The following is a 12,306-nucleotide window of genomic DNA, read 5'->3' as shown; positions in this document are numbered from 1 at the left end:
TGTCCCCTGCCCTGTCACCCGCCCTGTCACCCTCCGCAGGCACGGCCCGAGCAGCAGAGCCAGCACCGAGGTGAGAGGGGACATCCCGGGGCAGGGACCCCATCGGGACATGGGGGGACCCCCGAGGGGCCGGGATGGAGCGGGGGATTGGGGAGGGAGGGACGGGCAGTACCTGAGAGACAGCACCGCCCGGGCTGGGGCGTTGGGGACACTTTGGGGTGACACAAGGACCGGGCTGGGGGGGACACATCGGGGGTGACACAAGGACCGGGCTGGGGGGATGGGGACACATTGCGGGTAACACAAGGACCGGGCTGGGGGGATGGGGACACTTTGGGGTGACAAAAGGACCGGGCTAGAGGGTTGGGGACACTTTGGGGTGACACAAGGACCGGGCTGAGGGGTTGGGGACACATCGGCGGTGACACAAGGACCGGGCTGGAAGGTTGGGGACACTTTTGGGGTGACACAAGGACCGGGCTGGGGGGTTGGGGACACTTTTGGGGTGACACAAGGACCGGGCTGAGGGGTTGGGGACACTTTTGGGGTGACACAAGGACCGGGCCGGGGGGATGGGGACACTTTTGGGGTGACACAAGGACCGGGCCGGGGGGATGGGGACACTTTTGGGGTGACACAAGGACCGTGCCCAGGATCCCACAGCAGGACCGAGGCGCTCCGGCTGCTCCCCGGCAGGATGGGAGACCCCTTCGGCCGCTGGAGCAGCAGCCCCTCCCGGTGAGCGCCACCCCGGGGACCCCCGAGGGCTGGGCGGGACAGGGGCCAGGGCGTGCCAATGTCCGTCTGTCCGTCCAGGAGCGAATATGAGGACAGGACCCCGCTCCAACATCCCAACAGCTTCGCCCGCCTCAGCGGGAAGAGCATCTACAGTGAGTGAGGGCTGCACCCCAAAAACCCCCTCAGCGCCCCCCCCAGCTCGTCCCTGTCCCCTCACCCCACCTGTACCCTCAGAGCAGCGCAAGGACTACGGGCAGACGCTGCTCAAGCTCCAGAACGATTTCCAGCACCACGTTGAGGTAGAAGCACCCCCAAAGTGCCCTGCGCCCCCCAGCCTTGCCAGGGGCCCGTGTGACACTGTGTGGCACCGTGTGACGCTGTGTGGCACCGTGTGGCACCGTGTGGCACCGTGTGGCACCGTGTGACGCTGTGTGGCACCGTGTGACACTGTGTGGCACCGTGTGACACTGTGTGGCACCGTGTGGCACCGTGTGGCACCGTGTGGCCCCTGTGCCCCCCAGCACCTGCTGACGATGCCCCTGGAGCGGGAGCTGCGCAGCGCCGAGGATTGCCTGGGGCGCCTGCGGGAGCTGGAGGAGCAGGGCCGGGTCTGGGGCCAGGAGGTCCTCCTGGAGGTCAAGGAGCAGGAGCTGGTGCTGAGCGATGTGGAGAGCAAGGTAACTTCTGGCAGGGCTCCCCCAAACCCCGGGACCCCCCGGGCAGGGCACCCCCAAAACCTGGCACCCCCTGGCCCTGAATCCTGGCACCCCCAGGCTATAGGAACCCCCAAATCCCGGTACCCCCTGGCCAGGGCATCCCCTAAATCCTGGCACTCCTGGCTATGGGAACGTGCAAACCCCGGTACCCCCAGGCTATGGGGAACCCCAAATCCTGTCACGCCCTGGCTATGGAACCCCCCAAATCCCGGATGCCTCATGGCTATGGGAGCCCCCAAACCCCGGTACCCCCTGGCCACGGTATCCCCTGAATCCTGGCACCCCCTGGGCTATGGGAATCCCCAGATCCCGGTACCCCCTGAATCCTGGTACTCCATGGACTATGGGGAACTCCAAATCCCGGTACCCTCTGGCTGTGGGAACCCTCAAATTATGGTGCCCCCTGCCCAGGGTATCCCCTAAATCCTGGCACTACCTGGCTATGGGAGCCCCCAAATTCAGGTACCCTCTGGCTATGGGAACCCCCAAACCCCAGTACCCCCTGGCCACAGTGTCCCCTGAATCCTGGCACCCCCTGGGCTATGGGGAACTCCAAGTTCCAGTACCGTGTGGCAATGGGAACGCCCAAATCCCAATCCCCCCCGGCCAGGGCATCCCCTGGATCCTGGCAACCCTTGGGCTATGGGAACCCCCAAACCCCTGGAGGGCCGCCCCCTGTCCAGGTATCCCCAAATCCCAGTACACCCCACTGCCCCCCACCCTGGCAGCTCCTACAGCCCTGGCACCCCAAATCTGGGCACCCCCCCAGCCTGGCACCCACAGCCCTGCCCCACCCCAGCTCAGCCCCCAAACTCTCCTATGCGACCAGCACCCCCACTAAACCCCTCAATCCCGACCCCTACAATCCCCCTGCACCCCTTTAACCCTTTCCCAGCCACTGATCCCCCCGTGTTCCGCCTGGCAGGAGGAGCTGGAGGCGTTCCCGCTGGGAAGCGTGCAGGGATGCTCGGCCGGGCTGGACAACGCCGTGCTGGCCATCAGCGTGCAGGAGAGGAACCCTCCGAGAACCAGCGTGCTGCTCTTCCAGTGCGAGCGCCTGGGGGTGAGCCCCGAGCGGGGAAACGCGGGGGGCAGCGCCCCGGGATGGGCTCTGAGCGCAGCGGCTCCGTGCAGGCAGAGACGCTGAGGAGAAGCCTGGAGAAGGCGCTGGGGCAGAGGAAGGAGGAGCAGACCAGCCACTTCGGGCACAGGTATGGGGGGTAAGTGGCTCCGCGGTCCATCCCTGGAGACAGCTCGGCTGGGGCTCCAAGTGTCGATGCCCAAAGCTGTGGTGAGTCTGGTGATGGGGTCTCCTTGTGGTCCCACAGCGCCCCAAAGCCCCCCTGCCCCACCTGAGGGGTGATGGGGGGGCCCTTTGTCCCCACTTTCCCAGCTCCTGGCTCAGCCCCCCCCCCCCCCCATCCTACCCCATCCCATGAACACAACACCCCCACCCCACCCACCCACAGGCTCAGCCTCCTTCCCACTCCTCCTGCTTTATCCCCGTGTGCCGCTCCCCCCACCCCATCCACAGGCTCAGTTCCCCCATCCTGCCCCACCCCATGGACAACCCCCCACCCCACCCACAGGCTCAGCTCTCCTCTCCCACCCTCCCTTCCTCATCCCCATGGGCACAGACCCCCCCCCCCCACGGCACCCACGAGCTCGGTGTCCCCTCATCCCCACGGGCACAGAGCGTCCCCCACCCCATTTCCCATCACTGGCCTCAGACCCCCCCTGCTCCTCCTCCTCCTCCTCCCTTCTCCCCCACACCCACAGACCCCACACCCCACTCTCGCAACCAGCCCCGCTCCTGCCCCACACCCACACACAGACCCCTCTCCCCACACTCCCTACAACCCCCTGGGCTCAGCTCACCCTCTCCTTCCCCTCCCCACCCCCACAGAGCCCGCACCCCAACCTCAGCTCACCCTCTCTGTTCCCTCCCCACCCCGTACAGCCCCCCAGCTCATCTCACCCTCCCCACCCCGTACAGCCCCCCAAGCTCATCTCACCCTCTGTTCCCTCCCCACCCCGTACAGCCCCCCAAGCTCATCTCACCCTCTGTTCCCTCCCCGCTGTCCCCGCAGCCCCCCGGAGCCCCCCCCGTACGCGGCCCCGGAGCGCTGGGCAGAGCCCCCCGAGCCCGACCCCCACCCACCCCCCCGGCGGGGGCCGCTCTCCTCGGATTTCCGTGAGTCTGGGCCGGGGGGGAGGGAGGGAGGTGTTGTATTGCAGGGAGGCACCGCGCCGTGCCTCAGTTTCCCCGGGAGCAGCGGTGACGCCGGCGATGTCCCCAGGTGCGCCGGAGCTCCCGCAGGTGGCCCGGGGCCGAGCCCCCGGCCAGGCCGTGCCCGAGGCGGAGCGGGATGCTGTAAGTGCCCACCCCACCGACCCCTCCCGGCAGGGGTCACCTGGCACCCTCAGGCTATGGGGAACCCCAAATCCCGGCACTCCCTATGGGAACCCCAAATCCCGGCACTCCCCTCCTATAGGAACCCCAAATCCTGGCACTCCCTGCCTATGGGAACCCCAAATCCCGGCACTCCCTGCCTATGGAAACCCCAAATCCTGGCACTCCCTGCCTATGGGAACCCCAAATCCCGATACTCCCTGCCTATGGCAACCCCAAATCCCGGCACTCCCTGCCTATGGGAACCCCAAATCCCGGCACTCCCTGCCTATGGGAACCCCAAATCCCGATACTCCCTGCCTATGGGAATCTCAAATCCTGGCACTCCCTGCCTATGGGAACCTCAAATCCTGGCACCTCCAGGCTCTGGGGAACCCCAAATCCTGGCACTCCCTGCCTATGGCAACCCCAAATCCCGGTACTCCCTATGGGAACCCCAAATCCTGGCACTCCCTATGGGAACCCCAAATCCTGGCACCCCCAGGCTCTGGGGAACCCCAAATCCCGGCACTCCCTGACTATGGGAACCTCAAATCCCGGTACTCCCTGACAATGGGAACCCCAAATCCCGGCACTCCCTATGGGAACCCCAAATCCCGGCACTCCCTGACAATGGGAACCCCAAATCCTGGGCACCTCCAGGCTCTGGGGAACCCCAAATCCTGGCACCCCCTGACTATGGGAACCCCAAATCCTGGCACTCCCTATGGGAACCTCAAATCCCTGTACTCCCTGGCTATGGGAACCCCAAATCCTGGGAACCCCAAATCCCGGGAACCCCAAATCCCGGTACTCCCTGACAATGGGAACCCCAAATCCTGGAACTCCCTGCCTAGGGGAACCCCAAATCCTGGCACTCCCTGCCTATGGGAACCCCAAATCCCGGTGCTCCCTGCCTATGGGAACCTCAAATCTGGCACCCCCAGGCTCTGGGGAACCCCAAATCCCGGTACTCCCTATGGGAACCCCAAATCCCGGTACTCCCTATGGGAACCCCAAATCCCGGCACTCCCTGCCTATGGGAACCCCACACCCCACTGCCCCCCGCACCCACAGGAGATCCTCAACCACGTCCTGGGCGACCTGGAGCGCTTCGTGGGGCGGCTGAAAACGGCGCTGAGCTCGGCCAGCACCAAGAAGAAGCTGAAGAAGAAGTCAGGTGGGAAGGAAGGGGAGGGTCCCCGGGGGCTGCTCGGGGTGCCCAGCCCGGTGCCAGCCCCAGCTGTGCCCCTCCAGCGCTGCCCCCAAAGGATGAGTACACGGATTTCTTCCAGAAGGTGAAATACGCCCTCAACCTCTTGGTAGGTGCGGTTGGTAGGGCTGGAGGGGAGACTGGGGGTGGGGGGGATGTGGGGAAGGGGCTAAAGGGGAATTGGGGGGGCTCTGTGGGAATAGGGGGGTGTGGGGATGGGGGATTGCAGGAGAATATGGGGAGTGGGGCTGTGTGGGGATAGGGGTCTATGGGGTTAGGATGGGGGGGCTGTGTGGGGAAAGGGGGGCTGTGGGAATGGGGGGGTGTGCGGGGATGGGGGATTACATGAGAATGTGGGGCTGTGTGGGGCTGTGTGGGGATTTGGGGGCTGTGGGAACAGGAGGGGTGTGGGGATGGGGGATTACATGAGAATGTGGGGCTGTGTGGGGATGGGGGGGCTGTGTGGGGATTGGGGGGCTGTGGGAACGGGGGGTGTGCGGGGATGGGGCATTACATGAGAATGTGGGGCTCTGTGGGGCTGTGTGGGGCTGTGTGGGGAAAGGGGGGCTGTGGGGAGGGGAGGCTCTGTGGGAATAGGGCGGTGTGGGGATGGGGGATTGAATGAGAATGTGGGGCTCTGTGGGGAAAGGGGGGCTGTGGGAACAGGGGGGGTGCGTGGATGGGGGATTACATGGGAATGTGGGGCTGTGTGGGGCTGGGAGGGTCTGTGGGGTTAGGATGGGGGGACTGTGTGGGGCGGAGGGGCTCTGTGCGGTGAGGGAGGTGTGGGTGAGCTGGGGGGCTCTGTGGGGTGGCGCGGCCATATGGGGACAAGGGTGTGTGTAGGGATCAGAGGTACGGGTGGGCTGGGGAGCTCCGTGGGGCTGTGGGGGACAGGGGGGGGTGCAAGGACAGGGGGGCTCCTTGGGGACACCTTTCCCCCCCCCCCCATAGGGACGGAACCGCCGCTACGTGACGGAGCCGGACCCCCCCGAGCTGCTGCGCCTCATCTTCTCTGCTCTGTCCTTCGTGAGTGCCCCCCGAGCGGGTCCCACCGCCCGGAATGCGTGACACGGGTGGGGATCGCCCCCGGGATGTGTGACACGGGCGGGGATCACTCTCGGAATGTGTGACACGGGTGGGGATCACCCCCAGAATGTGTGACACGGCTGGGGATCACCCCCGGAATGTGTGACACGGGTGGGGATCACTCTCGGAATGTGTGACACGGGTGGGGATCAGCCCCGGGATGTGTGACACGGGTGGGGATCACCCCCGGGATGTGTGACACGGGTGGGGATCGCCCCCGGGATGTGTGACACGGGTGGGGATCACCCCCAGAATGTGTGACACGGCTGGGGATCACGCCCAGAATGTGTGACACGGGTGGGGATCACCCCCGGAATGTGTGACACGGCTGGGGATCACCCCCGGGATGTGTGACACGGGTGGGGATCACCCCCGGAATGTGTGACACGGGTGGGGATCACGCCCAGAATGTGTGACACGGGTGGGGATCACCCCCGGAATGCGTGACACGGGTGGGGATCGCCCCCGGGATGTGTGACACGGGTGGGGACCCCCTCGATCCCCCGTCCCGGCCCCGCAGGTGCTCGGGCACTGCCCCAGCCCCGGGCTGGCCCCGGCCGTGCAGAGCCCGCTGCTCCTGCCCGAGGCGCTGCAGCTCCTCGAGGAGACCCTGGGCGATGACGATTACGGCGTCTGGAAGAGCCTCGGCACCGCCTGGAACAAATCCAGGTGGGCTCCAGCCCCCCGACACCGAGAAAGGGGGGTCTGGGTTTGAGGGGGGTCCCAGCGCTCACCGCGGTGCCCCCCCGATGTTGTAGGGCCGAGTACCCCAATAGCGACCGGGTGCCCGCGTACACCCCGGTGTTTTCGGACGGGTGGCTGCCCCCCGTGATGGAGCAGGAGCGCCGGGGGAGCCTCCAGGACAGCGCAGCGCCTGCCTCAGTTTCCCCAGCTCTGCCGCGACCCTCGCGGTCCCTGCCCCCCGCCCAGGCACCGGGCACGGGCTGGAGGGACCATCCCGGCCGAGGGTGAGCGTCCCCCTGTCCCTGAACCTGAGCGGGGTCGGGGCAGGAGGTGGGCACTGATGCAGCCCCTCCGCACCCCCAGATCCCCGCTCCCCGCCCAGGGGCTGGTCCGAGCCCTGTACGACTTCCAGGCCAGGAACTCGCAGGAGCTGAGCGTCAGGAAGGGCGACACGCTGCAGGTGGGAGCGGGGCGGCCCCTCCGTGGTGGGGGGCACAGCTGGGACCCCCGGCCCTGCCCTCCAGCTGCCCCCATTGTCACCTGCCCAGGTGCTGGACCAGCAGAGGAAGTGGTGGCTGGTGCAGGACGAGCGGGGGGACAGGGGACACGTCCCGGGCAACATCCTGGAGCCCCTCCCGGAGCCGGGGCTCGGCTCCACACAGGTGGGGGACCCCTCTGCCATCCCTTCCCCGCGCCCCCCTCCACGAGGGGGTGGCCGGCGGTACCACGGTGTCCCCTCCCAATGTCCCCTCCCTCTGTCCCCCGCTCCAGGACAGTCCCCCCACCCTGCACCCCAACTCCTCGCCGGCAGAGGTGACGGCCTGGCTGATGGACAAGGGCTTCTCACGGATGTAGGTGCTCCCTTGAGCCCCCTCCCCGCCAAAAACCCGCCTGGGTCTATTTGGGGCTGGGGGCGAGCCCGGCTCACCCCTGTCCCCCCCCACCCCAGCACGGTGCGGACCCTGGGGGTGCTGCGGGGACGCGAACTGCTGCAGATGAGCCCGGACGAGCTGCGAGGGGTCTGTCCCGAGGAGTGGCGCAGGGTCCTCTTCAAGCTGTCCCCCATCAGGACATCCCTGGGGGTGAGCACTCCCACCCCCGGACCCCCGTACCCCACCTCGGGACCCCCGGCCCCACGCCCCCTCCCCACCCCCGGGATGGCCTTGCGGGACCCCCACCCCCGGGTGTCTCTGGGAGTGTGGGACCCCCGGCCCCCTCCTCACTCCTGGGATTGTGGGACCCCCGGCCCCCTCCTCACTCCTGGGATTGTGGGACCCCCGGCCCCCTCCTCACTCCTGGGGGTGTGGGTCCCCCGGCCCCCTCCTCACTCCTGGGATTGTGGGACCCCCGGCCCTGCAGCCCCGCCCCAGTCCGGGTCCATGGGGGGAGGGATCCTCATCCCCACGCCCCCTCCTCACTCCTCCTCCCATCCCTCTCTCCGCAGATCGGCCCCAATGACTGAGCCCCCGAGGCCACGCCGATGTCCCCATCACGTCCCCACCCCGGATGGGAATGGGGACATTCCCCAGCACCCTGGGAATGGCTGGGTTTGGGGGCGAACCCCCTCTCATATCCCGCCTGGCCCCCCAAGGCAGAAAAACCCTCCTGGAAATCACAGAACGGCCCCCCAAAGGAAGGAGGGGGGCGGGCACCCCCTCGGCGGGCTCGGGCGCTGTGAAGGGACTTTGCACCCCCAAAATGTAAAGGGATTGATGTGGAAAATAAAAGTGACAGCAATGGGGTGTGCAGAGTCTGGGGGGCACCTCGGGGCAGGGAGAGGGACAAGGGGAATGAGGGAATAGGGGAACGGGGACAAGGGGAATGGGGGAATAGGGCAGGGAGAGGGACAAGGGGCACAGGGACAAGGGGCACAGGGACAAGGGGCACAGGGACAGGGCAGGGAGAGGGACAAGGGGCACAGGGACAAGGGGCACAGGGACAAGGGCAGGGAGAGGAACCCCGCATTTCACCCCTCCGCAGCACCCAAGGCACATCCCTGGTGCCCACCTTGGCGAGCCGATGGCAGGAGGGGCCCCGGGGGACAGGGCTGTCCCCAGCCCACCCCGCTCAGCACCCTGCGTGGGTGGCAGGGCACCAAGGCTCCTTCCCCCGGGCTTTGTCAGAGCTGCCTCATTAGAGCTCATTAGGGATGTGCTAATGAGGAGCGGGGGCGGGAAGAAGGGAGCCGCGGGGCTGCTTTTCCTTCTCCCTTTCCCAGGGCAACAGGGAGGGCCCTGGGAACAGCGCCGGGCTGAGCTCCTGCCCCAAACCAACCCAGCCACGCTGGGAATGGGTCCCGTGGGGCAGGGATCCCCCTCACCCCACACCCACCAACCCCCAACCACGGGTGGGAGGCACTAAGGTGCCCCCCAACACCACAAGGCCTGTGGGGGCACAGGGTGCCACATCTAAAAATGATTTATTGCCCTGGGGGGTGTCATGCCAGCGCTGCTGTCCCCCCCCGAGGGTGGAGGGTGCTGGAGGGGCTGGGTGAGGACTCCCCCCACCCTCTGAGCCCCGTGCTGAGCTCCTACACCTTCTTGTTGCCCCACTTGGCCATCTTGTTGTTGATGGGCATCTTCTGGAAACGGCTGGACTTCAAGTAGGCAGCGACCTTCTCCAGAGCCTGGGGACATACACAGAGGGTCAGGGGCGCCCCCACCGCGGCAGCCCCACCCAGGGGTGGCCTCGGGGTGCCCCTGCTCACCCCAAAGCGCTCCACAAAGTCCTTGAGGTTCTTGAAGGGCTCCAGGCACTTGGGCTCAAAGATGCGGTTCTGATCCAGCACGTCGAACATGAGGAAGTCCACGAAGGTCAGCTGGGGACATCAGGGGACACATAGTGAGGACAAACTCCCTCCCCAGCCCCTCAGCCCCCACGGGAGCCCTGGCAGTACCTTCTCCCCTGCAAACCACTTTCTGTCCCCCAGGAAGCTGGAGAAGAGCTTCAGCTTCCCCGGGAGCTGCTCCAGGTAGCCCGGCTTGAGCTTCTCCTGAGGGAGGAGGGAAGGAAGGGCTGAGGATGGGCAGCCACCCTGGGGAGCACCCTCCCAATCTGGGGTCCCCAGTGCTGGCACAGGGTCCCCAATGCTGGCACGGGGTCCCCCAGCCTGCGGCACACTCACAAAGTCAGGGTTGTAGCAGACCATGACAAGGCTCATGCGGAAATCCATGATCTGGTTCTCCAGCATGTCCACACGCAGGATCTCCTCCTCTGTCTCACCACCTGCACAGGGGGATCAGCACTGGGGGCCCAAACCCTCCCTGGCCCCAGCCCCTCCCTGACTCCAGCCTGCTCCTGCCTATGGGTCCCTTTAACTCCAACCCCAAACCAAGCCCAACTGAACCCCAAATCAATTCCAACCCTACTCCAATCCCAACTCCAACCCTCACTCCAAACCCAGCTTTAATCCCACTCCAACCCCAACTCCCATCCCGGTTTTAATCCCACTCCAACCTCACTCCAGCCCCACTCCCATCCCAACTCCAAGCCCACTCCAACCCTAAATTTAATCCAAATCCAGCCCAACTCCAATCCCAACTCCAAGCCCACTCCAGCCCCAACCCCAAGCCCACTCCAATCCCAGATTTAATCCGACTCCCATTCCAACTCCCTTCCCAAATTTAATCCAACTCCAGCCCCACTCCAATCCCAACTATAATCCCATTCCAAACCCAGCTTTAATCCCACTGCAACTCTAACTCCAACCCCAACTCCAGTCCCACTCCAATCCCAAATTTAACCCCACTCCCATGCCGTGCCCCCCACTCACACATGTTGTGCTTGCGGGCGATGTAGCGCAGGATGGCGTTGCTCTGGGTCAGTTTGGTGTTGCCATCGATGAAGTAGGGCAGCTGCAGGGGACAGAGGGACATGGGGACACCGGGACAGCGAGACACCCCCAGCCCCTGCCCCCCCAGCCCCCCAACACCTACGTTGGGGAAGTCCAGCCCCAGCTTCTCCTTCTCGTTGATCCATTGGCTCTTATCATAGTTGGGAGCTGCAAGGGAAGGGGGAGTTGGGCGATGTTGGGTCCGCCCCAAAAACCCCAAAAGAGGCTGAGGGTGGTGTGGGGACCCCCTGACTCCCTCACCTTCCCCACAGCTGTAGAGTTTGTCCTCGTAGGGTGTCTCTGTGTACTCCAGCAGCAGGCGGATGGCGTGGGCGAGCTGGGGAGGGGGATCGGTGAGACACCCCAAAAACACCCCCCAAACGTGAGCCTGCAGCTGGCTCACACACGGGGAAACTGAGGCACAGGGCAGGGCAAACTGCACCCCCTTCCCAGCACCCCCAGTCAGCGCCCCCTGCACTGGGGGACCCCCCCAAAAGCAACACCCTCCCACCCCCAAGTGCAGCAGGACCCCACAATCCATCCCAGACCACCCCCAAAAAATCAAAGAGACTTCCAAGAGCTTCCCCAAAACACCTGAGGGTCCCCCCCAGTTCCCCCCAAAGACCAGAGGGGCTCCCACAATTCCTCCCAAGGTTAGGAGGACAGCCCAAGACCCCCCCAAAACACCAGAGTGACCCCCACGGACTCACCAGAGCCCCCCAAGGGGCACCCCCTGCCGTCCCCCCCAAGGCTAATGAGGGAGCCTCATTAGAGCTCATTAGGAATGTGCTAATGAGGAGTGGGGGGAGGGGGAAGAGGGGTCAGAGCCGCCTCCCTCAAAACACCAGAGGGACCCCCACAGCTGCCCAAATGACACAGGAGACCCCCGAAATCCTCCCATAAACCCCCAGAAGCCAGGGGACACCCCCCAATACCCCCCACAACCCCAAAGGGAGCTCCTGCAGCCCCCCACAAGATCAGTGGGACCCCCCCCACAGACCCCTGGCTGCCCCCTAAAAGCTCAGAGGGGTCCCCAGAGCCCCCCCAAGCCAAAAGGGAACCCCAGAGCCCCCCCACGCCCCCACCCGAATGCAGCGGAACCGCCACAGCCCCCACCCCCAAAGCCAGCAGGGACCCCACAAACCCCCCCGAACATCCCCGAAAGACCAAAGGGACCCCACGAAACCCCGCAAAAAAAGCGGGGGGAGCCCCGAAAACCCCTTAAATCCCCCCAAAAGCGCAGGGGGACGCCCGGCCCCGCCTTTGGGGTGCGCGCAGCCCCTGCCCCGCGCGGGGGCGTCCCGGGGCTGTCCCGGGGGTCCCCACTCACCCCGCGGATGTCCCAGTACCCCAACACCGCCATGGCCGCGCGATCGCTGCCCCGCCCCCCTCGTGACACGGCCACGCCCGGCTGGGGGCGGGGCTTAACGGGACGGGAGGCCACGGGGGTCCCCCTTATCCCCCCCCTTATCGGATCTCCCTTACCCCGGGGATCCCCCTTATCGTATCCCTCTTATCCCGGGGTGCTCCTTATCCCGGGATTCTCCCTTGTCTCAGGGGTCCCCCTTATCCCGGGATTCCCCCTTATCTAGGGGTTCCCTCCTATCCCGGTGATCCCCTTTATCCCGGGGTCCCCCTTATC

The 12,306-nt window shown here is 65.8% G+C and overlaps 2 protein-coding genes across 2 annotated transcripts; one reads left to right on the top strand and one right to left on the bottom strand.

Annotated features, from left to right (window-relative positions):
• Positions 1 to 697: 697 nt before the first annotated feature.
• EPS8L3 (EPS8 signaling adaptor L3) lies at positions 698 to 8,294 on the top strand. The gene is made up of 18 exons (XM_063177726.1): positions 698 to 738; positions 817 to 890; positions 973 to 1,037; positions 1,260 to 1,415; positions 2,380 to 2,517; positions 2,589 to 2,665; positions 3,545 to 3,648; positions 3,755 to 3,828; positions 4,924 to 5,026; positions 5,104 to 5,168; positions 6,014 to 6,088; positions 6,669 to 6,817; positions 6,907 to 7,116; positions 7,196 to 7,292; positions 7,381 to 7,494; positions 7,604 to 7,683; positions 7,782 to 7,914; positions 8,277 to 8,294. Exons 1-18 carry the CDS (start codon positions 698 to 700, stop codon positions 8,292 to 8,294), a joined length of 1,773 nt encoding a protein of 590 aa, XP_063033796.1.
• Positions 8,295 to 9,232: 938 nt separating this feature from the next.
• LOC134430486 (glutathione S-transferase Mu 3-like) lies at positions 9,233 to 12,057 on the bottom strand. The gene is made up of 8 exons (XM_063178201.1): positions 11,995 to 12,057; positions 10,926 to 11,001; positions 10,768 to 10,832; positions 10,605 to 10,686; positions 9,957 to 10,057; positions 9,729 to 9,824; positions 9,540 to 9,650; positions 9,233 to 9,458 (listed from the first exon to the last, which is right to left on the bottom strand). Exons 1-8 carry the CDS (start codon positions 12,025 to 12,027, stop codon positions 9,363 to 9,365), a joined length of 660 nt encoding a protein of 219 aa, XP_063034271.1. The 5' UTR covers positions 12,028 to 12,057; the 3' UTR covers positions 9,233 to 9,362.
• Between the last annotated feature and the right edge of the window lie 249 nt (positions 12,058 to 12,306).

The sequence above is a fragment of the Melospiza melodia genome, chromosome 28 (assembly GCF_035770615.1).
Source record: "Melospiza melodia melodia isolate bMelMel2 chromosome 28, bMelMel2.pri, whole genome shotgun sequence".
Lineage (NCBI taxonomy): Eukaryota > Metazoa > Chordata > Aves > Passeriformes > Passerellidae > Melospiza > Melospiza melodia.
This window is presented reverse-complemented; position numbering and strand designations above follow the sequence as displayed.